Source organism: Canis lupus, chromosome 5, assembly GCF_048164855.1.
Source record: "Canis lupus baileyi chromosome 5, mCanLup2.hap1, whole genome shotgun sequence".
NCBI lineage: Eukaryota > Metazoa > Chordata > Mammalia > Carnivora > Canidae > Canis > Canis lupus.
Window position 1 is genome coordinate 55,944,100 of NC_132842.1, and position 25,318 is coordinate 55,969,417.

General features: G+C 42.2%; 1 protein-coding gene across 6 annotated transcripts in view; it reads right to left on the minus strand.

The window, feature by feature from the left end:
* Positions 1-233: 233 nt before the first annotated feature.
* The window catches only part of MRPS27 (mitochondrial ribosomal protein S27), an 87,716-nt gene continuing 62,631 nt past the window's right edge, over positions 234-25,318 (minus strand). For all 6 annotated transcript variants that reach the window (XM_072826753.1, XM_072826756.1, XM_072826754.1 and 3 more), the window contains 7 exons: positions 17,679-17,793; positions 14,579-14,657; positions 11,688-11,803; positions 8,702-8,804; positions 6,416-6,558; positions 4,247-4,417; positions 234-1,681 (listed from right to left, as the gene is read on the minus strand). In XM_072826753.1, coding sequence (XP_072682854.1) covers positions 1,331-1,681; positions 4,247-4,417; positions 6,416-6,558; positions 8,702-8,804; positions 11,688-11,803; positions 14,579-14,657; positions 17,679-17,793 — 1,078 coding nt within the window. In that variant the 3' untranslated portion in view covers positions 234-1,330. The remainder of the gene's footprint in view (positions 1,682-4,246; positions 4,418-6,415; positions 6,559-8,701; positions 8,805-11,687; positions 11,804-14,578; positions 14,658-17,678; positions 17,794-25,318) is intronic.

The window sequence follows — 25,318 nt, forward strand, 5'->3', positions numbered from 1 at the left end:
CCGGTTTGTTTCCTTATTCAAGGACGCGTTACTCCCACCGCCCTCACAGGGTGGCTTGAGTTGCTGGCACACACACAGTCCTTGGTGAACGTTAGTGGCCGTGGTGGTGGTGGGGAGTGCCCAAGTCTGAGAGACGAGGGAAGTTAGAAAGGTGTTGCTCAGAATCACACTAACCAGACCGAGGTGTGACTTCCTCCTTCCCTCCCTTCCCTGAGACAAAGAACACAGCAGAGGAACCCCAGAACATTTATTTCTACCAGTTCCTGATCAAAGAGCACAAGCTCGGATAGCAGCACGCCACAGTACATAAAGGCAAAATTACACAGCAAGCAAGAGCCACCCCTGACCCCTTTCACAGAGAAACTTCAGGAAGGAATTTCCACCTCCCAACGGTTTCAGTTGCACAATCACCCACATCACCCATGCACACAAGCCCCAGCCTGCTTCTAGTTTTCTACGACTTCTCCAACCGAAATGGGTGTTGACAGGTTGTACATGTGTGCACGTGTGGACACAAGAGGCAAGCCTTTACCTCCTTGGGGAAGCTGAGAATGCTTTGGAAAGAAGTTACCCCAACAAGATGGAGAAGCCAAGCCAAGGGGGCTTCAGGGCTAGAGCTAGCTTCCTCCTCAAAAGCCCTTCCATTCTAAATATGTCAGTGGTGGTGCCCGAAATTTGAAAGCCAGTGGGTTCGTGGTGCTGTGTTCACTCTTGTCCTCAATTTCTCCCAACTTCATGTCCACAGGGAGGAGACACGGGGGAGGGAGAAGGTGAGACGTGTGGGCATCGCACCCCCAGCTCAGGCGGGGAGGATGCTGGGGGGACGAGGCCTCCAGACACACAGTTGCCCCTGGGGGGAGAGAGACTATTCAGAAGCCTGTGCTCGACACCAGGTTGTTGAACCATGGCCCTTCCCTCCACCACTGCTATGGATCAGGAACTTTCTTTCTTTTGTTTTTGAAGATTTTATTTATTTATTCATGAGAGATACACAGAGAGAGGCAGAGACACAGGCAGAGGGAGAAGCAGGCCCCTGTAGGGAGCCTGATATGGGACTCCATCTCGGAACCCGGGGGTCACGCCCTGAGCCAAAGGCAGATGCTCCACCGCTGAGCCTCCCGGGTGCCCTCGGATCAGGGACCTTCTGTGTTAAACGTCGATCCCTGACCCCACCATACACCTTGGGTGCACCGCATCTAAGGTGTTTAGCTGGGGCTTCGGTCTGACCACTGGCCACTCACAGTTCTGCAGCCTTTCTCAGCATCTCATGGGAAGTCACGCTGCCTTAGGACGTTGAACACTGTGGCTCTGATACCATAAACGGCCTGCTTTAGGAGGACAGGCAGGCGGAGGGGGCCGAGGCCGCCGCATGGTCCCTGGGAATCTCAGGACAGGGCTCTAGAGAGGCTCTGGTGGTGGGCGCCGGGGCCCCACGGGCCTGTGAGGCAGCTGCCTTTGCTGCTCTCCGGGCCTCATGCTCCCGCTTTGCCCTCTCCCTCTGCTCCTGCTCCCTCTGAATCAAGTGCACCCGCTCCAGATGCCACTGCTGCAGCTTCTGCTCATAGGTGGCCATGTCCTCGGCTTCACAGGTGGGGAGCTGCTCCTGGATGAGCCGCGTGGTCAGAGCCAAAAGGCTCTCTGACTCAACTCTGCCCAGGGCCTCAAGCTTAGACTGCAAATCCTGAAAGAACAAGAGGAGATGGGGGGTGGGGTGGGGAGGAGGATGCAGGTAGGAGAAGACAAAGAGGAAAAGATATGCAGTCACTTGTAAAATCTCTACACATTCTGCTTGCAGGAAAAGGCATTGTATTGGGAACCTGTCATCTAGACACTGCATTTGCCCCCCCCCTTTCTTTTTTTCAGTCCAGCAATTTTGCAAAGATGCACCACGTGTGATTTCTCTCCCTTCACTCACAAACAGTAAATGGAACTCCATATGCCGTGATGCTCCATGTACTTTCTTGTTTTAAACCACAAAGAAAGCACAAGTATAACAAATCCACATTTCCCCTGACTTGCACCAAACCAAGCAGCAAAGTCCCAGAGCAAAGAGCTCTAAGGTGCACACAAAATGGCAGAAGCTGCTGATAAATGGCAGCAAGGCCGTCCCTATCTTTTTCCTGCAGAATAATAGAGATAAATGTTTGCCTAACCAGGGTTCCTTTCAACAGATGGAAATCGTTTCAAGAATTTTTTTACTAATGGCATGCTAAACAGTTCCCATGAGTGCTCGCACTATTTCAAGCCCCCACCTGCTGTGCTCCATTGCAGGTCAGCCTTTACAAACTGACTGCTTACGGCTCCATCTGAAATGGCATCTTGGTTTGGTCGGTATTGTATTCCTGGAGAAGCAAAGGACTAAAAACACTAATCCCCTTAAGTGCTTCAAGATGTAGACCATCAGGAGAGAGCCACTTAAGGTCCAGCTGTAGCCTATGCCACACATTCCCATGTTCCATAACCAAATACAGTCAGGGGCACAGGTGATGAGGCCTGCTCCCACAGGAGGCGGGAGGTGGGCAGGATCCACGCGTCAAGGGGTGGCTACAGCCCAGTGTGATGGGTCAGTCCTGTAAAAAGGGACCGGACCCCCAAACAAATTACCTGAGACTATGAAAATTCAGGCAACGGGAAGAAAAAGAAATGTACAGTGAGAATTATTTCTTTCTGATGTCACTTTCCCCGTGGTTTGGGGCCAAGGAGACAGCTTGGGACAGCAGATAAGGACTCAAATCTGAGTCCGTGAACTTCTGGTTCAAATCCCGAAGCAGTCACTTATGGGCCAGTTCCTCTCAGCCTTGGTGTCATGTAACATGGGAAAAGCGACATCCCCCACGCAGAGCTACAGTAAAGACAAATGTAATGCACTGGTGCCTAATACTCAGCCGGGAGCTAGCAAATTTTGTCTCTCTCTCTTTTTTTTTTTTTTTTTGATTCTCAAAAAAAATGCATGTATAGAAGAATGAGGACTGAGAATTTAATGCAGCACGGGTTTCTAGTCTCCGTGATTAAATATGTAAGAAATAAGAGGAAGAGGCAGTCATTTTTAGGAGCGTTGTGGCAGCACGTTTTGTTTTTTAGCCTTTCCTACACTGCAAAGTTAAGAGGTACACAGATAGGTCCATAAGTTCTTAGCCGCCAATTCTCTGTGTACCTAATACCGATTAACGTTTCTTTCTCGGTTTTCAAATTCTAAAAGAGGGACCTTGAATGAAGACTTTACAGAATTACTGCTCCAAGTACAGAAGAATCCTCATAACATGGGGACAGAGCTGTCCCATAGTTTGTTCCAGAGCATTGCTGAATAGATCTCTGTGGTGATCACACAAAATGACACTTCTCTGCCCCAAAATGACACACGAGGACAGCTGGCATGGATGGGAAGGTCTTCTAACTCTGGGAAACAAACTAGGGGTGGTGGAAGGGAAGGGGGGGTGGGGGTGAATGGGTGACAGGCACTGAGGGGGGCACTTGATGGGATGAGCACTGGGTGTTATTCTGTATGTTGGCAAATTGAACACCAATAAAAAATAAATTTATTATTTAAAAAAAATTCATCAGGCAGCACATTTTTCTCTTTGCACTTAATAGACGAGAAGCAAAGCAAGGAAGGGCCCAAGGGGTTAACCTGCCAACACAGCCCTTCTCCCCTGACGTGGATCACAGAGTATTTTGGGGCATGTAGTTGAAAGTACCAAAGGCAGCTTGAGCGCTCCTGGCTGTTTGAAAAAGAAACAGTGGAAACTCGTTTACATCTTCCATGCAGTTCAAAAAAATATTCTGAGGGCCCGAGTGCACAACACTAAGCCAAGCCAGAGGTAATGCCTGCATCTCATCTCCAACATACTCAGATCTGGCTAATTTCCACTTGGGTTTCTGGGTCATGAAGCACATTGGTGCACTATGGACAAATGACCAGATCCTTTCCACCTGGAGCTGGAGTTGGGCGACTGCTCCGGGGCGGCAGGCTAGTGCCCAGCCATCAGGTGCGTCAGGGATGACTGCGTAATGACATGCTGCCCCAGTGAACAAAACTGGGACCCATTAGCTCACGCACAAAAAGGAACATAAAAATTCCATTTGTTTCTTTTAAGACGGCTTCCTGTTTGAAGCCTCATTTGCGATGTCAGTGTTTCATGCCTTTGTATGACAGGGATGCACGGAAGGACTGCCTGTCAGCACGGCAGAGAGGCACGTTTGATGCCCAGAACCGAGAGGGGCTCCGCTCCGTTCTGCTACAACGCACCTTAAACCGTTCCAGGTACCGGGGAAGCTTGGACTGTTCCGTCTCCTCTATGTCCAGCTGCTCCAGCAGGTCTCCTGAGCCCTGGCCGTCTTCCCCTTCTCGGGGCTGCTCCTCTGAAGACTGCGGGGCCGGGGCAGTCAGAGCCGTCAGCGTTCTGTCCAGCACAGCCAGCTGTGGAACAGAAAGAGGGGCAGGGACTAAACCGTGGCCCTGAAAACACACCACGAAGAGAGGCTGGGCAAGGGAAGGGAAGGGACACCTGGAGTCTGCAAACCTGTGAACTCTTGCTCTTAGAAAGTTATCAGAAAGAGATGTGGCTATGATTTTACATCAGGAATACCCCGTCCGATGGCAGGGACAACCTAGCCCAAAACTGTGGTACGAATAAGCAAGCTCAGAATCATCTGTGAATGAATCAGCACAGGGGCATCGGATTTCACCTTTAGTCAGCCAGGGAGGGATCCAAACATTAAGTTCCATGGGGACTCAAAGAATCCCCTCTTCCACGTCGGCGTTCTTCCTCAACTGGTTTGCAACTGGGAGGAGAAAAACCACCGCAGAGCACAACCAACAGAGAACCATTCTGAATGTGCGGGAGAGCCTCTGAACCCAGCAAGCTTCCTTCACAGAAAGAGTATATAGCTCATGGGGCATCTGTAACTTAGGGAGAGATTTTACTGGCTGGTTCTCCCAAAAGAGGGCCAGAACTTTCCTTTCCTTATCCCTTCCTCACACTGATTACCACTAAATATGATCTAAAGCCGCTGATAGGGATTCGACAGGCATACGTGGAATTCACTCTAAGAAGGTGATTTCTGTAAACTTGCAAGGTAAGGAAATTATAAAACAGAAGGTTTCTTTTTGTTTTGGCCTCTCTCCCCCACCACATCCACTTTGGGGCACACCTTCCCTCGACCAATGTGGGGCCTAATCCCCAGAGGTTCTACAACCTCAAGGCCAGCACGAGCACCTACCTGGACACTGATTAATTCAGACCATGTCGCATTAGAACAACAATCCAGAAAACACTAAGGCCCTTTAATACCTGATACCCAAATCCAACATATATTCCAATCTTGCTGACATTGGGAATCACATTCCTATTAAGACAGATCACAAAGTACGCAAATCTGGCTCAGATTGGAAGGAGTATTTCACTGGCACAGAATTTCTATGTAATATTGTGTTTCTGACCACTAGAATTGACTACAGCAGGGCTAAGTATGAATCCATGTCTAGGAATGTGTACGTTCTGTTACCAGTGTCTGCCAAAGAACATGATGATCTATTAGACATTAGTATCTGGTCAATACAGGTACCAGACGGATGCATCTCACGCCTAGAATGAAGCCAAGGAGTGAGTCCTAGTGATTGGCGTCAAGGCAAAACCAAGAATGAGCTCAAAGTTAACTTTAACACCCTGGTAATGCAATAAACAACGTCTAGCCAGGTCCCCTCCCGTGACAGCTGCTTGGACAGGAGCAGACATTGGCTGCCTGTGGGGCGTAAGGATGCTCCGTGTCCTGTAGCCTGAGCTGAGCTGAGTCCAGTGGCTTCCTAGGCTCCAGAGTCCCAGGTGATTGAGAGACGCATATGGGGGCTGGTGCGAAGATAGCTGCCTAGTGCAAGCAAAGTGAACCCCTCAGAACTCTGAAAGGAACATCCGATCCCCATTTCCCCACCACAGAATGGTGTGATGGAAGCAAAACAAGACTGTGCCATCTCTAGTCCCCAGATTCGTTTCTTGAAGGCTTTTATGGGTGAACATAATTGCCACGGAGTCTCCCGGGACTACAAGGGTACAGAAATGCCAAAAATTAAAAATGAAACATTAACTTCTTTTTGAGGTACCACTCAGATTTTACCGGGGGAAGGGGCAGTGGAGTGGGCAGTATTTTACTGAACTCAGTTTAAATTTGGGGGAAGAGGGATAGTGCTCCTCCCAAACAGTGAGCTATAGGATCAACAGTAATCTTGTCCTCTAATACTTGTTGTTAGTAACACTGAGAATGTGCATGGTTTTTCATTCCTTTTCAACCAGGTAAGTACATGATTCTACAGAAGAAAAGGAAGTCGGGGGAGGGGAAGACCATGAAAACAAATTCACAGGCTGGCTTACAAGGAACAGGAGACTGCTAAAGCTCACTGGATTAGGACTGAGGGACTTACCGCTTCCGCACATAGCTTTCCATCCTCCGGGGACGAGGCCACCTTCTCCATCACTTGAAGGGCTCTGTCAAGGTAGCCAGGTTGCCACAGCAAGGGCATGTTATGGTACACAGCCCGCAGCCCTCGCTGCAACTCCACCTTCCCTGTGGCCAAAAAGAATAATGAAGAAGCCTCAGCTATGGCTTCCCACCATGTCTGAGGCTGAAGACTCGAAAGCAAAAGTGAATGTGCACCTGGCCACTCTAGAAATGGAGAAGAAGCATCTCCAATTTGTACCAAGAGCCTCATCCCATCCAACGACTTGGTGCCATTTCAGATAGACGATGAAAAATATGCTGAAATTCACTGAATCCATTTTTAATATAAAATTGTATGAATCTGCTTTTCTTCTTTTTAATTTGGGCTGGTGGAAATTATCATGAGGATGTATGAATCACAGGGCAGAGGGGAATTTATTAGAGAGATTGATATAGCTGTCTCTTTAAGTGGAACTACTCTTATAAAACGAGTCAAACAACTGAAATACTATTTTTGCTTCAAGAACAAAATCTTCCTCAGAAAAAGAAATCCCACAACTCTCCTACAGTGAATATCTTGTCAACATATGACAACTTTCCCCGCCAGCAAATGTTTGACATTTTTCAAAATGCTCCAAAACACCTCCCATCAACTATTCTTATGGAAAAAAAACAAAACAAAAAAAACCAACCACCTCATTTTGTTCTTTCTTCCTTTATTTGAACTTCATCAGCACTTAAATCATAAAGTCTTCATCATCTTTTTTGGATCCTGGGACATGAATGTGTTTCTTGGTGCCTCAAACCATCACAACTGGAGCTTAAGATGTGGACTCTAGACACAGGGTCCTCATGTGGGGTGGGGGGCTGTCTCTGTGTTTCTGTGGAACAGAAGCCCTCTCTGCACTAATGGCCAAAGTCACCTTGAGCTGCCAGGTCTTAAAGCCACCTTCACTTATCTTTTCTGGGAAGGAGGATTTGGGAAGGCTCTAGTAGGACATAAATAGGCAAAGCTTATCAGGTGACGGCTAATTTTAGCCTTTTAAGATGTTTGGGGCTGGACTGCAGTCACATTCTGGGAAGCTGCTTCCACTGGGGCTGAGTGAGGCTGCACAGCACAGGACATGGTGAGAGCAAAGGGCTTTTGATGGGACAGCTGCCAGTCCCCAAGCACCAAGGCCTCTGCGCAGAAACAACAGCAACAACGTCCTTTTTCTTAGCCCTGACAACTCCCTCAACAGTTTACCTACAGTCTAATAGCCCTGAGTGCTCACCTGAAGGCAAGGACAGACCACATAAGTCAATAGCAAAAAAGTAGACGGTGTAAAGGAGAAAACAACGTTTAAAAGGAGCGGTCAATCCTTTGCTAATCTGACAGCCATTTGATAAACTCTGAAATTCCTCTCCCTACATCAGTCTGTATCAGAACCGGCATCTAAGAATGCCACACCAACATGTTGCTGGTGAAGATCAATTTTAAAACTGCAGAAACTTTGATGATTTCCATAAAATGAAGGTAAGTCAAAGCAGCGTATGGTCAAGAGAAGGTGCCTTCTGAAACAGCCTGTCTACTCAAGAGAGAATGGAACCATAGTGAAATAATATGCATTTAACAGACTTCTGTAAATCAGGACACATTTTACACACAGTTAGGATACATGTTATCTGCCCTGATTCTACAAAACCCAGGTTCTTGAGGCTTCATCCCCCTGACCTGACTTGCAATGCAATCAGGGCATGAAAGTAAAGGAGCCATCCCCCTTCATGGAACAGTCACCTTGTGCCAATGAATCTCTCTGCTTTCCCAAAGTGCTACTAGATGTGCTGAGTGTCCCTTCGCTCACCTGGAAATAATACCAAGGATATGCGTTCAACACTAACTCTTAATTTACCTCCTGGACTTTAGGTCTAAAAGAAACAGAAAGACCTTTTTAGTACTGGGAAAGATTTTACTGGCTGGTTCTCCCAAAAGAGGGCCAGAACTTTCCTTTCCTTATCCCTTCCTCACACTGATTACCACTAAATATGATCTAAAGCCACGAGGACTAGTTTTCACCTCACCAGTGGTAAACAGGTTTTAGAACCCTTTTTACAGTCTCTTAAAGTATAAGCTCATACCTGAAAGGCTATTAAGGTCTATTTTTGTATCTAAAAATGAAAGCTGTTATTGGAATTTCACAGTTATACTGAAATAAAAGTTTATTACAAGTAGAAGAATGCATCAGTTCTGTCCACGAAGAACAATATTTATCAGGATCACTTAGCTTACCAAGAAGTGCATAGCCATACAACTGGGAACTCAACCCCACCGAGTTCTTTTGCTTTAGGCCTGGGAGTAACAGGGATGCACCAAAGTTCCTTTCCTCTTCCCACTGCAAGAGAATAAGTCAGATCATGGTCCAGCCAAGCAAAGAATACTTTATTTATGCAAGAAACTGATTTTAAATGACTTTTAAATAGGGGAAAAACATGATGTAGCATTAAGTTAAAAAAATAAAGCAAAATAACAAAGCTATAGGTATATAATAATACTAATTTTATGAATAAAAGATATTTATGTTTAACAAATAATACAGAAAAGAAATACCCCGTATGTTGTTGGTGGATTTCTGGGTAGTAAAATTATGAGCAATTCTGATTTTTTCTTTATACTTTTCATTATTTTCTGTATTTTTAGAAAAGAATAACAGTTCCTTCTGCAATCAGAAAAGCAAAACAAAACAAGAATAAAGAGTACTCTCTGGACCAACACTGCCTGGAGACAATCAATAAAGATTCACTCACATTGCTACGACACGCTGGGGCAAGCCTTTGAATTTTAAACAATTCAGCGATGATAAGACTCCTACTTCATAATATAAAAATAAATAAGACTATTAGGTTGCTTTTAGATAGATCTGTGCCTCTTAAAAATAAATTGGACAATCAGAAACACTTAGCGATCATTTCTTTCAACCCAGGATACAAAATTACACTTCAGTAAAATTGGAGCCTTTTGAGACTTAGGGGAAAGGGGGCAAGAATACAAGCACTGCTCAGCCTGCTGCAGAGTAGTAAGAGCAGCGACAGGGGTGTTGCTGTAAATGCTGGGCTCAGAGGACAGCAGCCTTGGCAACTCCCCAGACAATGAGAGCTGTGATCTTGGTGCCGAACAAATCCATCTCGGCCGGGGCCCTTGTTCGGGCTTGAAAGTAAAGAACACAAAGCTCAGATGTCCTGTACTGGGCTCTGCAGTCAGAGATCCAGGAGGAGGCACAGAATGAATGAGGCACACAGGCCACAGTCGCAGCCAGGGGTAGGGGAGGCGCCCCAGGTGTTAATGGGCACCGAAATCTCTTTACTGGGAATGATCTTTGTGCAGTACGAGGGTAATTTCTTTAAGAGTTTTCTCAACCTTTGAAAAAAGCAAAGATCTTGGGAAAGAAACAAAGCCTCCCCAGGCACTTGTGTGTACCAGATAAATGAAAGAGCCGGTGTTTGAGGGCCGGGGCATTTCACTTTCAAAAGCAAATCGCCCCAAGGTTTGACTCTCCTCCACATCAACTGCATGGAAAGGGACCTGGTGAATAATAAATAAGGAGCTTTCAAATATTTTTTTCTTTTCTTTAGGGAAAAACATGATCTAAAGTATCAAAATGCAATAGGGTAAAAAAGCCTAAAGAGTGGTATCCTTGCTGCTCTAGGAATGGAGCAGGGGTGGTGATGGCGGCCCAAACAGTGACACTTGTGAAGGGACTTTTAAAAAGATGGATGAAAACAAACAAGTGAACGTCTTATAGATTTTTCTGCTGATTCTCTGAGAATACTACAACCACTGCTGCTTATAAGAAAAGCTATTTATAAGTTAATGTAAGACACCTGCAGCTTCTATTGCATGTACTACCATGGACAGAATCAGGTGCCGCTGCGCCAGGGCCCTCATGGTTCCCCTCTGCCCCCCACTCCCCTTCACTGCTGGAACACCCAAAGCATCCTCCCACTTCACTTCATCCCATGCCCTTCCTATCATGCTCTCTGCTGCATTTACACTGGCCGTCTTCTTATCTTCCTCCAGCCCTTCGGCTCACCATGTTCTTCCTGCCACAGGGCTTTTGCATGTGTTATTTTCTCTTTTTGGATTGTTCCTCCTCCCTTCAGCTAGTTAATTCCCATTCATCTTTCAAATACTAACTCAAGAAACACATTTCCTCAAGGAAGCCATTCCTAACCTAAGTTTAGAATACAAACAAACAAAAACTCCCTAAAATATATGCTTGTCATACGAGATGTCTCTGTAGTACTCATTATAGCTATAGTTTTATATTCACGTATTTGTTTTGCTCTGAATGCCTGTTTTGTTCTTTGGCTGGAAGCAGAGAATGTCTGTTTACCATCATATATTCAGTACTTGGTAATGTATGGAAGGCAGTAGTTGCCCAATATAAATTTAAAGAACTAATAAATGTGAGGTATGCCATAGGCTATGACACTCCTCTTAGAAAAGCTAAACACACCATACATTCTTTAGAATGTGAGCTGGATTAGATGGCCTTTTCAGTTCCTACCAAAACTAGTATTTTTTGATGCTATATTTGAAGTTGAGGGTAGACTGCAGGGCAGACTGCCTGGCCTCCCCATGTGGCTTCATCACCTACTAGCTGGGTGGCTATTACATAACGAGTCAGTGCTCCAGGCTTCTCATCCACATAGAACTGTGAGGATTAAATGCATTCATAAATTTAAGACCCCAAGAATGCAGCCTGGTGCAGAGTATGTACTATTTAAGTATTAGTTGCTATTCCTGTTGATATTCTTAGGATAACAATCAACAATGATTAAATAGCCTAACCTAAGAGAGGAAACCAAAACCTGATATTCTGGACTGACCAGAGCGACCTCAGGAAGAGACTGATACCAACCGAACCATCAGCATTTAACGCCTGAGGTGTTGGTCAGTTAGCCGCCCCACTGCTTCTTTGATACCAGGTCCAACTGTCGCTGACAATCGGTTACCCATTTCTCAATGTCCGGGGGGCATTCGGCCTAGCTCAAGTCTCAAATGTGCTTAAGGACTTTTTCTTGAGATTCTTTCATGTGGAGGAACGTTCAGCTCTGCTCTGCCAAAAAACCGGTAGCTAGAATGTACAGAGGGAACACTCGTTCCTGGCTGTTTGTGGGCCACAGAGCCCCACGTCAGATTCTGATGGTGGGGTCATGGCCACCTCAGCCCCGCTGAAGAGTCACCGCGTGCTTCTCAGGCTCTCGGGACCACTTACACTGCAGTCTGTCTTCTTGGCCAGGCAATGGTATAACACATGGAGGGACAGAAGCTGGGTGGAAGGTACCTCAAAGGCTTCTTGCATCATGATCTCAAAAACCACGGATAAAGCATCTGGCAAAAAGATCAAAGTAAAAATGAGAGGGAATTACTTTCAGGTAACATCACCAAATCTGTATTTAACTATAAACTCAAAAAGTGGGGCACAACAGAAAAACAAATAGAATTAAGAAGCAAAATATGTGAGCTCTGATCTTAGTTCTTTCACAAACTAGATCTTTCCCAAGTCTTTAGCTTCTGTTGTACTATTACATACTAAGTCAGGTGCTTTGGGACCAGTGTTCTTGAGGAAATGGAATAATCCACTTAAGTTCTCTTAACTTCTCCCAGTATCATCCCTGTGATGATAAAAGATACCATTTGTCCCACCTACTTCAAAAGACTATTGGGCAGTCCCTCAAGATAGTACATATAAAAATGCCTCATAAATTGTGAAGCAAATTTAATGCATCATGTCCATCAGCTGGAAGAGCTAAGGCATACAGAAAGGAGGCAAATATATTTTCCAGGCCCCCGGGACAAGCAGAGTAGAAACTGGGCTGACTGCCCCATTCTGTGTTCCGGAACCTTCTTTCTGTTGGGGCAAAAGAAGATAAATGCTAGAGATGATCCTAAATCCCAGGTATCATTTCAGGGACAGAAAACTGATGACTATAAAAAGAATAATCAGGGTCAGCTTAAAAAGGCTTTGAAAGAATGGAAAGGAAATGCTCATTCATAAATTATAAGCCCTTGACTATAAAATACAATGTAAGATATTTGTTACCACATGAGCGCTGATCATAGCAGATCAGATCTTGAGCAATTTTTATTTTCCCTTAAGATTCCACAACATAGATGGAAGCCAAGAAAATCAAGTTCAGACCATTTCTTTCCCTTAATATTTGTTGTTAAATTAGAGAATGTTAATATTGGTTTAAAATATGGTGCCAGCACATAAAACAGGCACAACAAATGTTTTTGACTAACTAAGTTGCTGTGTTAACCAATTTTTGCATATAATCATAATTATAAGAGTTAGCACTGACTTGCAGCTGTTCCTAGCCAGCTGGCTTTGTGCATGTAGTCATGGTTCTAAATGAGACCACAGGCAAGAACTTCTATATTCTTTTTGCAAATGGGGAAACTGAGATAGAAAGACCAGCAAGTCATCTACTAAGTCAGTAGCAAATAAGGACTTGGAAGAGATTTAAAACAAACAACAATCCCAAACAAACCAATATTTTAAAAGAACACAATTTAAAGATAAAATCCAGTTTAAAAAAAACCTGGTTTTTCAACTGCTCATTAATGAATCCAAAATTACACATGAAAAATAAATCAAACTTATTTTATCTTTTACTTATATTCTGCATTTCATTCAGCCTAGGAAGTGAAATTAGATTGGCCTATAGAATTAATTAACTTTTCTTCCATATTTGTTTATGTACTTTGCTATTTCCTATCCTATTAACAATAAAAAGTATAATTTTTTCTAAATTTTGGCCATAAATGACAGTAATCTTCATTAAAATTTTATTTTTAGAAATCCTCAATATTAAATAAATATTTACCGTGCATTTAGGGGGAAAAAAAAGTCCTGTGACCCTTCCAACATGCCCTTTAAAGAGAGAATGAAGAGAGAAAACTGCTTCTAAAAACTCCCCAATGATATACTATTAAATCTGAAGTTTATGGAGCATAGATTTGGAAACAGAAAAGCTAATTAATTCTCTTCCACTTGAATTCAGAAAATGTAGGTTTAAAACTAATTGAATAAGAAATAGACAAGAAGGGATAATTGACATTTCAAAAAATAATATACGGCAAATACTCTTTGGCAGTCAACAACGGGAAGCCTTTTGAGAGAGAAGATAACTCAGAAGTCCAGAGGAGAGAAAGGAGAGAGGTACCCACACTCAGGCCAAGAGTGACCAGTGCCCAGCCTAAGCACTGAGTACGGATGCACTGGGAAAGGCCATTGGTGCTGGTGTGCAGGGATGAGGGGATGGAACCCAATGGCAGGAATCACAGTTGTCATAAATCCCTAAGTGCCCACAATCCTGAGGTAGCAATTACCCTCAGGGCCCTCAGCACCAAGCCTGAGGATGAAATGGGGGAGGAGGAGGAAAGCTGGTCTGTGCCTTTACACAATGGCAAGGCTCCTCTTTCTTTCTTCACTGTCCGTACAGCCACGAGCACACACATGCTGTCCTATGATTCTCTAACCCACGGACACTGGCCGGGGTCCACCTGACTCCTCTGTACAGTGTGCTGCAACCCTCATCTTCCTTAGATTCCCTTATTGTAGTAGAAGTGAAGAGTCACTTCAAATTAACTGCCCAGGATCAAGGAATTTCGGAGGTAAAGAGACCTCAGATATTACTTATAGATGAGGAAACAAAAGCCTGGGGAGGTAAAAGGACTTTCCAAGGGTACTACTCTTCCCAGGAAATCAACTGATTTTATAGTCTTCCATTTCACATAGAATAACAACTATGATTTAAATTAAACAAAGTTAGCAAATGGTACTAAAAAGAGTCAAACTAATAAATTGCATTATTATAATCTTAACCAGCCATGTAAGCTCAGGCAGGTTTATGGCTTAACTAAATTCTTTGTCCTTTGTAGAGACATGAACAAATAAACTTGAGAAACTCGGAGGAAAAAAATCTGGATATGATTCCCTATCTGGCAAGTGGTACGGTAAATCAACTACGTATCTATTTCTGATGGAAAGAGTGACATAAAGAGAGGTCATTATGAAATAAAAAAAGGGAAATTGCCTGTATTTGCTTCCCTTTAGAAGCTGAAGCCCCATTATAAATGGATCTGGGTTTGGTTTCTTACCTTTGTAATTTTCTTTCTTTATGAAATAATCTATCAGTAAATTGAATGTAAAGTTATCAGGAAAAATTCCATACTGGACCTGTAATGGTAATGAAAATAAAAGGAAAATAAGAGAAAAATATCCACTTTCACTTAGTTTATAATATATGCCTATGCATTATTCATGACAAAACCTGCCACCATTAGCTTTAAGATATTTGGCTATCATTTTACAGCATCTGTGACAGTGAAACAGAAGCTGTGACTCATGAGGTTTGGTAATTGGAACTTGGTCAGGATAAGAAAGTTGTGAGTGGGTGTCTGATATAAGACAACTGATATGTGAAAAATAAAGCTCAATTCTAATATCTTATCAAAGCTAAAAAAAAAAAAACAAAACCCAAAACAAAAAAACTCCAAAACAACAATCTCTGCCCCCCTAACCCTGCCCTGATACTCCACTGATTCACTAATTACTTTTATAAAGTATGAAAATCAATGCAAAAATGGACTCTCATGAAGAAGTGCACATTATCACATGATACAGCATTTTCTGGTCTTTATTTTTTCTTCAACTTTATCGAGTTATAGTTGACAAACAACATCATGTAAGTTTAAAGTGTACAACATGATGACTTAATACACATATACATGCAAAATGATTACGATCACCACAATAAGGTTAGTTAACACATCCAGCATCTCACATAAGCACCATTGTGTGTGTGTGTGTGTGTGTGTGTGTGTGTGTGTGTGTGGTGGTGGTGATGAGAACATATAAGATCTTAGCAACTTCCAATACACTATTGTTTACTATAGTCAACATGCTGTTATGTTAGATCCTCAGAATTAACCATCTTTTGACTGAAAGCTTGGGCCCTTTGACCAATATCTCATTTCCCCACTGCTCAGCTCCTGAAATCTACCATTCTGCACCCTGTTTCTACGGGTTTGGCTTTTTTGATCCCATAAACAAGGGAGATCATAAGGTATCTGTCTTTCTCTGACTTATGTCACAAATGGCAAGATCTCTGTCATTTTTAAAAAAATTTTTTTAAATTAAATTTTATTTATTTATTCATGACAGATGCAGAGAGAGAAAGGCAGAGGCAGAAGCAGGCCCCATACTAGGAGCCTGATGTGGGACTCGATCCTGGGACTCCAGGATCATACCCTGAGCCAAAGGCAGATGCTCAATGACTGAGCCACCCAGGCATCCCGACCTCTGTCATTTATACGGCTGAATAATACTCCACTGTATACATACACACCACATTTGCTTTATCCATGCATCTATCAGTGAACACTTGGGTTGCTTCCATGATTGACTATTGTGAATAATGCTCCACTGAACGTGGGGGTGCAGATATCTCTTTGAGATACTATTTTCATTTCCTTTGGATATATACCAGAAGTAGGATTGCTGGATCATATGGAAATTCTATTTTTAATTTCTTGAGGAATCTCCATACTGTCTTCCATAGTGGCTGCACCAATGTGCATTTCAACCAACAGTGTACAAGGCTTCTCTTTTTACCATGTCCACACCAGCACTTGTTATTGCTTGACTCTTACAATGTTTTTTTTTTTCTTTTCTTACAATGGTTTTTAAGGACATTAGAAATATGCCAACAATATATTACTAACTGAGCTTCTGTTCATGAGCAGCTAAATATCTGAGAATCCAGACTTCTCAAAGTGTGGACCTTTTAGCATCTGCCTCAGTATTTTCTACCAGTACTTTTAACAAAGCAGATTTCTGGGGCGCCTGGGTGGCTTAGTTGGTTCGACATTCAACTCTTGGTTTCGGGTCAGGTCAGGATCTCAGGGTTGTAAGATCAAGACCTGAGTTGAGCTCCACACTCAGTGGGGAGTCTGCTTGGAATTCTCTTTCTCCCTCCCTCCTCCTCTTTCTCCTCACTCTCTCCCTCTCTAAAATAGATGAATAAAATCTTAAAAAAGAGAAAAAAAATGCAGATTTCTAAACCTCAGACTTACAGAATCAGAATCTCTCGGAATAGGGCACAGAAACTTGAAGTTTTAGTGAGTTTTCTATGTGATTTTCATGCACAATCAAATCTGACTACTAATGATCTAGACTGTGGCTATATTTTTATGTTTTAAAATCTTACTTGAGTAGGATTAACTACCATTCCATTCCCCACCCTGCCCTATTCTTCCTCCACCAACTACCAGAAACACCTGAGGAATTTTTTCAAATAATATCACCTCTGGGGAGAGTCTGACAGTCCTAACCCCCAGGCTGTGAATCAATACTGAACTGAGTCACTGTTACAGTAGGCTGTATTGGATGCCTCAGAAGTGCTGAAATGGAAAGAGGGTTTAGAAGCCATTGTTTTAAAGGTTGTGGCTCAATGTAGATTTAGTCGAACTGGGCCCAAGTTATGGGAAAAAAACCCAAAATTATGATATCCTTTTAAGTTTTAACATACAAGACCCAGTGACATTATACAGATAATGTTTGTACAGAAATATTGTTTAGATGTTATCATGAGTCAAATTAGGGTTATACACCTTGAGACTCACAAAAATAACATTCATATTTTTGCTTATTTTGTACTGTATTTCATACTATCGAGGTAATGAAAACTGGAACCCTAGTGGAATGTAACATTCAGAAAAACCCTAATCATAGGGGACTCTGGGGGCCAAGGAGAGGGGTCTGAGAATTCAGCAGACAGGTTTTGAATAACCTAGAAATACTCATATTTTAAAAACTGTCCAAGGTAGTCTGAATACTCTGGAGATCACATTCTACCAAAATGGTCATGTCTTTTTCCCTAAACATTACCAAAGGGAACCAGGCAAGAAATCCAAATCTTAGGGACCAAGAATGAATGAACCACCAGGGCAGAGCTCTTGTGAATACGCTTTTGGTTTTAGCTGTCATTTCCGAGTCACTAGCTGTGGAAAAACAGCAGCTATGGGAATTTTTATACGTAACTGTTGATTAACTTATATTCAGTTCCATTCTGAAAAGGATATCTGCAAGCAAATAAACATCAGAAGTTATTTCTTGCCCTATTCTTTGCTCTATTCTCTGTAGGTAATATCATCTAACTTCAGGAAAACAAGCTGCAAATTCCAGGAAACCAGTTACCTTGTTTACAAGAGTATATAAGGCTTTGTCTTGTGCACCGTATTTTAAACACTGCCTAATCCAGGTGTGGATAGTCCAGTCTCTCAGGTACCAGCAGTTGGGGCTGTGTCGAAATCTAAATAAAGCATAAGACAGAAAACTGGTATTAACTCTGAAACGTCAATGCTAAAATGAATCCTCTTAGATATTTACAGACGTGAAATCGATATGACCAAAAGTCATAAAAGTGAAGAGTCAATAAAAACTTGAGGATAAAACCTGTTAACTGTAAACTATGAAATGGGAAAGAGAAGGCCGGATAATAAATAACAAAGTATTATAAATACTGTATTCTTTACTTAACACCTCTTGATTCAACATCTTGTTTTAGGATATGTGATTTATAAAAAATGATCTGGCATTTACTAACCATGGCATTGTTACATAAATATGCACTTCATTAGAAGAGAGATGTGAGGCTGAAGCTGACACTTTTGAAGTTTAAAATAAAACAGATGAAGCAAAAATGAAGACTGGAATAGCATAACAACTTTGGGGAGGGAAGTCAGCTTTGAGTTATACTGATGATTCTTGTGTCACTTGGGAGACATCAGGACACTCTTTACTGAACCAAGAGAAAATAGAAAAGGTGGAAAAAATAAAAATTGAGCACAGTACCCAGGTCTTCCAGGATCCTCACCCCCCACTGCCCTCTTCAAAGCTCCATTCTAGCTCTTCAGTTTTTCCACTTCCTTTTGCTTCCCATAGCTGCCCACACGGTTTTAAAAGGCCTAAGCAGCCCGGGGTGAGGTGTGCGTGGTAATGGTGCCCTACAGAGGAACGGAACTTTGAAAGGGATTCTGACTCCTGCTCCTGCTTCAAGTTTGCACACCCTGGTGATACCTGGGCTTGGGCGACTTCTTGCGCCTGAGGGTCCCTGCCAAAGACGGAGGGAGAGGGGAGACAAGGCTGTGCAGACGTGTTTGAAGAGTTTTATGATCCTTTTTCTGTCTATCTGCTTTGACTAAACATCGTTTTATGTCAGGGGAAAATCCTCTTCTTTTCTTTAATTGTTCAGGAAGCACATCAATCTCCAGGCCCTACAAAAATCAAATTGTTTTCTTTCATAAAAAAGGTAAGACAAAAACTTGGAGCAAAAGGATTCTGTGCCATATTTGAGTCGAGGATACAGCTAATACTAGTGTTTTTTAGAAGCTGGTTATTCAATCTGCCACCTGCTATTTCCTGCCATCTGCTATGGGGATAGTTTCCTGCTGAACAGGTTCTCTGCCAAAGTAAAAGCTGAGAAAAAGAGAGGAAGTGTGAAGTAGTATTTAATTTAGGATATTTATTAGTACTCTGGTGAGAAATTTGGCAAAAATAAGATCTGAAGATGTTTTATGGATATAGAGTCACCTAACCCTCTCTAGACTTTAGAATATCTTACATTTCACTGGAAATGATTTCTCACTCTATTTTTCTTGACAGAATTAACTCCTTTAAAAGCAAAAAGACAGATGGGGCACCTAGCTGGTTCAATCTGTGGAGCATATGACTCTTGTTCTTGGGGTCATGAGTTCAAGCTCCACGTTGGGGGCAGAGTTTACTTAAAAAAAAAAAATTATACAGCTTAAAAAAATAAAAGTGGAAAGATAGAAATATGTCAAATTATGTTTCGGATGAAAATGACCTAGCCAGAGAAAGACTGCCTAAGATACTAGATCTAATGAGATTCTCTGTGTAGAAATGAAACAAATCTTTTAGCATTTCAAGCTTTCCCTCACATTTTAAAGTCAATAGTTGAGCTGAGTTCCTCTCCTTGTTACTCTGAAAAATCTGAGATTTGAAGTATAATGGCCAATTGAAAGTTTATTTCATTTTTTAAAGAAACAATTCAAAAGAATTACCAGGTGTACTGCCCACATAAAGGTGATGCTGCCTTACAGGCCTGTAAGCTCCCTGGACTGGGGGGGGGGGGGGGGGGGCGGGGGGGGAAACGCTGACTTGTCTAATACTGACTCCTCGGTGCCTCACACGCTTGGTGGCCCATAGTAGGTTTTCAGCAAAAAAAAAAAAAAAAAAAAAAAAAAAAAGAGTTTCAGTTAACAAATGTATAAAATGTTATTACGTGCTGGTCATTTTGCTAACATCTATGGCATACATGAAGAACTGTAAATTCCCTGTTTGGGGCATTTCTAATTTCATTACAAAAACAAAGTACACAAACATAGTTTCACAAGAGTACAAAGTAGAACACAGTAAGGGCTAGGAGACAAAGGCACTGCTAGCTGCTGAGAAGTGTTCTGGGGTTGCAGTGATTGTTAGGTTCAGTCCATTTTTCCTTTAAAACCAAACAAAATTAAAAATGTCAGTTACCTTCTCTATCCAAGATTATTCTAAGCTTAAACCTCATTTTAAAATCTAATCTTTTGCCTCAGTCTGTGTCAAATGACCACAAAAATTATGACTTTTCTTTCTGATAGTCTTTTAAAATAAGAGCACCGTGACCAAATCCAATCAAACACCCTTTTTTCTTATTCAGGAACAGCAGACCATTTTTAGGCTTGAAAGAAAACCAAGATTAATAGGACCTAGGTTTTGACCTTCCAAGCTCAAAATGAAATTTGTTTCAAGTCATTTGTTAACTTTTTGAGACTTTTATACATGGTGGAAGAGAAAGATTTTTGTCTTTTCAAAGGTCTTTTCTTCTCACACTTCGATTCGTTAGAAGCCTAGAGGGAAAGTTGCTCAAGACTTCACACATCCAATATAATCATCTCAGCACAGCAGCCTTTGAGAGATTTGTCAACAGACTCTCCCTCCTCCTGGACCAGGGCTACTTCGTATGATCTCTGTCTGCTTTCTAAGGTCTAGTAATGCAGATACACCACCATTCTAGGACATGATCAACTAAGTGAGCACACGAAATCAATTTAGGAATAAGAGGGAAACGCTTACACATATATCATGAAATATGCTGCCCAAACTGCAGCGAGTACTTCCAGCCAGGCAGCAAATAAACGCTTTTCTAAGCCCTTATCAGTGTTAAAAAAAAAAAAAAAAAAGAAATTAGCACACAAACTCACGTGTGTTATCTGGCTGTCGAGAATATGAACTCAAACCACTGAGCTAGGAGGGTCCATCCCACTTTGGAGGGTGTGTTTGAGAATTCCTTTGTCCATGATGTTTTAAGCAGTTCAAACAGATAAACCTGGGCCCTGTTCAGAACTGCCAGTGGGAACATGACAGGCAGGTAAGTCTCCAGAGTGGGTACTTGCCTGGAGTCATTCTGTGGACTTCTGGATGAGCATTCTCCCTTTCAGCCAGAAGAAAGGCACAGAGACGAGAACACAACCAACACATTGATTTTTCCAATTCCCCTGCAAACAAACTGGCTTTTGTTCTCGCCTGCTCTGACCACCAGCCCGGCAGATTACAGGCGGCCACTGTAGGAGTCCCCTCTGTGCCCCGTGCCATCAGCTGTTTGCTCACCTCGACAGAAGCTTTATTATTGTCCAGGCCAGCAGGCTGCCAAGCTAGGCAAACCGTGTGAGTGTGGAGAAGATAAACAAATGCAACCCAAATCACCCAACAATGCCTGTGCTCATGGAGGCCAGGGACATTCTGAGTTTCCAGCTTAGAAAATATAAGTAAACTTACAACACAATTCAAGAACATGAACATTTCCTGGAGTCAGGAGGGGCATAGGGAGGAGAAGGAGGGAATGAAGAAGTGCACATTCAAGCTCTTCCTCTAGTTCTCAATGTTGGTATGATCCCAAGGCTAAGGACACTCTGTCCACAGTGCAAAGGGGAATTTCCAGGTGAAGAGAGAATTTGCCTAAGAAGCTAAATCATGGTCAATCAAATGGCAGGAACTGGGAAGCTTCCTCTCCTCAAAAATCGGGCTATATTCAGGACTGTTCAGGGCATTCGCCTGCACCATCGCTCATTCAAGATTAATGTCACCAGGAAGGAAGCAGAACAGAATCGCAGGCTGCAAAATTGACGGGAGGCAGAAGTCTTCGATAGCTTAGAGATTTTTTATAGGGGAAGAGAGGTTATATCACAGAAGTCAAGAGTGAAAAAGTCACATGGGATTTCCTATTTGTAATCAATTTCGTTTCATTAAAAAAAAAAATAAGGGGGGGAGGGAAACAGCCTTTTCTCCGTGGGATTCACAGAAAGGCTACTGTTGAAGGCAAAAGTGACAATGTTCATCAGCTCTTCAGTACTGCAAGTAAATGTGCTCCTGGCTGGGCAGGGCTAGTGAGCAGATGCCAGGGCCTGGAGCTCAGTGGCTCCACCATTTAGCTGCAGCACTGGTTCTTCCATATGAATGAGCAAGCTTTCCACAACGTTTATCTGATTATGAGAGCCACCAGCCTTAAACATACACAGGCAGTTTTCCCTCCTCCCTAGTGAATTCTGTATCCTGTGGCAACAGGCTTTACAGATGGAAATCTCAGCTTTTGAGCTGGGCATACATGGAGGTGAGTGAGGGGCCAGGGTGAAGAGAGGAAAAACAGAGTGCCAAGAAGAAAATACAGCTGGCACCAAAGCCTGTCATGTGGACTGGGAATCTTATCAGTGAAGCAAAGTGTGTAATTATTAAAAGGTCTGAGCACTTCCCTGAACTAGAACCAAAGGGTAAGAGGGTGTTGTGTGACTATTTAAACCAGAATCTGATTTAATCATTGCTACTGGCTTTCTCATCCTAAAAGGATAATTACTTTCTTTTGAATCCTTCTGGAAATTCTGCTTTCAACAATTATGAATTGCCTCCCCCAAACCATAAATAAAATCAAAATTTTGATATTTTTGCCAAGGGTTTAAAAAGGGATAGAGTCTAATATAAGAACGGATAATAAGAACACAGTACTGTAGATTAAAATCTCTTTAATCTTGAGATTGAGACCCCAGAGTTATTCTTATGGAGGAACTACAGTTAATTTTAAGTTTCAGCAAACACATCCCGATTTGCACTGAGAGAAGCCCCAGGAGCAATAATCTGCTCTGAAATGCTCCTCCCTCAAATGGTCAACCAGTTTGGGCTCAAATACTGTCAGTAAGTTCATTATCTCCCTCACGAAGTGGATACAAAAAAAAAAAAATTTAAAATCCTAATACCATTTTCTTTTTTATTTTTTTTTATTTATTGGAGTTCAATTTGCCAACATGTAGCATATCACCCAGTGCTCATCCCGCCAAGTGCCCCCCTCAGTGCCCATCACCCAGTCACCCCAAACCCCCGCCAACCTCCCCTTCCACTAACCCTAGTTCGTTTCCCAGAGTTAGGAGTCTCATGTTCTGTCTCCCTCACTGATATTTTCACTCCATTTTCTTTTTTAAAGGATGGGTTTACAGAAATATAATGTACAAACAGTAAATTCATACTTCTCAATTTATGGGTCTATAAGTTTTGACAAGCGTGTCCAGTTGTACAATTACCACCATAATCAAAATGTAAGAATAGTTCCATCACCCTTAAAAACTCATTAATGCTTCCTTCGTAGTTAACCTCTCTATGGTTTTCTGGTCAATTTAAACCAGTTTTATATAGATAACCTCCTCAAGTCTTTACTAACCGCTCAGTGATTAATTTATGAGAGCAAAAATAAATATGGTAATAAAACCATAATTTCTATCAGTTAGTTTATAATTCCTATCCTGCCAATTTCCAAAAAGAATTTGAAAAAATTAAAATCCAGTTTGCAACATAAGACCTTCTGGTATCCTTATTTGCCATTCTAAAAAGGGTGATAAGTAAGTGGATTTTTGGTAGAGAATAACACAGGCATAGAATTTTGCAAATGTGAAGTGCTAAATAAATGCAGCATAATAACACATTTTTTGAAGTGAAGATGGATAACAGAGGGACTCGTTAGATATCAAAATCAAAGTCTAAATTTGTCAGACTTGAGGCTTAAAAATGAGGTCATTAGCATTTCACCTGGAAACCCAGTGGTAGGACATATTGGAAAGTACGAGAGATGCTCCATTTTCCATGTCCTTTCACAGAAGAGGAAGGAAGCAATGAACAGTAGGATGACAAGTAGGATATTATGGCCCCAAATCATTACCTCTTTCTCTTCTCTCTGACCTGGTTATAGTTTTCCCAGATCGACCTTTCTCAATCTAGGAAACATATTTTTTAGTCATGAAGTAAGTATTTATGAAGTAGCTACCCTGTGCCAGGTGATCCTTATTCTAGTCCTACTGGTCTACTCATCTCCTTAAACTCCAATCTTAAAGACGACATTTCTTCCTCGACGCAGGAAGAACAACACTTTGAGATTGACTATGGTCTGTTGTTCTTTCTCTCAGGGGATATAAAGGTAAGAAGCCAGCCAGAACGAAGCCAACTGTGCTTTGTTCAGAAGCCTGGAATGATATTTTTATCAGCTTCCAAAAGGTAGTTCATGTGGATGGCAGGGGAGGATTATTTGTGGGAGAAATAATTTACAGTGATTTTGCGGGTGCTTCCTTGCTTGTGATAGTTCTAGAAGCAGAAAATGGCTGTCTCTGTGGCCAACAATTCACCTGTCAGTGAAACTGCACCCAGAAGCACCCAGTGGGGCTCCTCAGTTACTTTAAAGCTGGATACACAGGTGAGCTTCACACCTGAGGCACGGGCACTGGAGTGCTAGGTGAGGCGAAAGGGAAGAATGAGGCGTTCTTTTAGCGAGGAACGGGAAGTTGAGAAAAACTGGATCTTGGAACCAGTCTTATTTACAAAAGCACATAAAGTTGTGGGAACTGGCTTGGTTTAGGCAGAGATAAGGGAAATATTTTTGGTTTTCAGTAGGAAATCTAGGAGCAATAAATGAGCCAGTTTTAAAAAGATGTAAACATTGCCTGATGTCTTCTATACTTTGGCTAGGAACTTCAAACTTCTGCAAAATCATGAATAATACGATGACTAAGACAGGAAAATCACATATATTTACTAATCACTATACATACAGAAGAGTTCTGAAGAAGGGGAAGGTGAGGAGCAAAATGGAGAAAAACAAAGGCATAGAAATCAGAATTTCTGGAGTATTCTTGTCTTAGTAAAGTTGTCAGGATTAAGTCTGCCACAAAAGAAATGAGCAGGCAAAGATGCCTGGCTCAGGGGATGAAGCACACCAGCAAAAGAGCAGGGAAGAATTAAGCTGATGTTGGGGAGATTTATATGTGTTTTTGTGTGTGCGATTATGGATTTCTTTAGGGATAGTTCTGAGGGAACAGCAGCTCAGCACTAATCTGGGTTTCTTAAGAATCAGATTTTCTTTTTAGTGAGGAAAAAAAGCACCTCAATGTTTTAAACACTCTGATTCTCTAATACATGGAAAAGTTGAATTCCCTACGGATTCTCTGTTTGTATCAAAAGGTACGGTTGGATTACTGCAACCCAAATTATACAACCCAAATTCACAGCTAGTTTCTATTTCTGTAACTCCGTTGACTTCCCTATAAAGCTTTTATTCTCTTAAAAGGTAGGAGAGAATTCTTCTATCCTTCGGTGTCCTACAACAGTAGGTGTTTCGTGATTTGGCCTGCCCAGACTGTATAAATCTCAATAATGTATGTTGAAATTCATGAGTATTGTTTATATTTGAAACAGTAATCTATTTCCAGTTTTGAAATATTACCCTGCCTATAAACAGATGAGGCCAG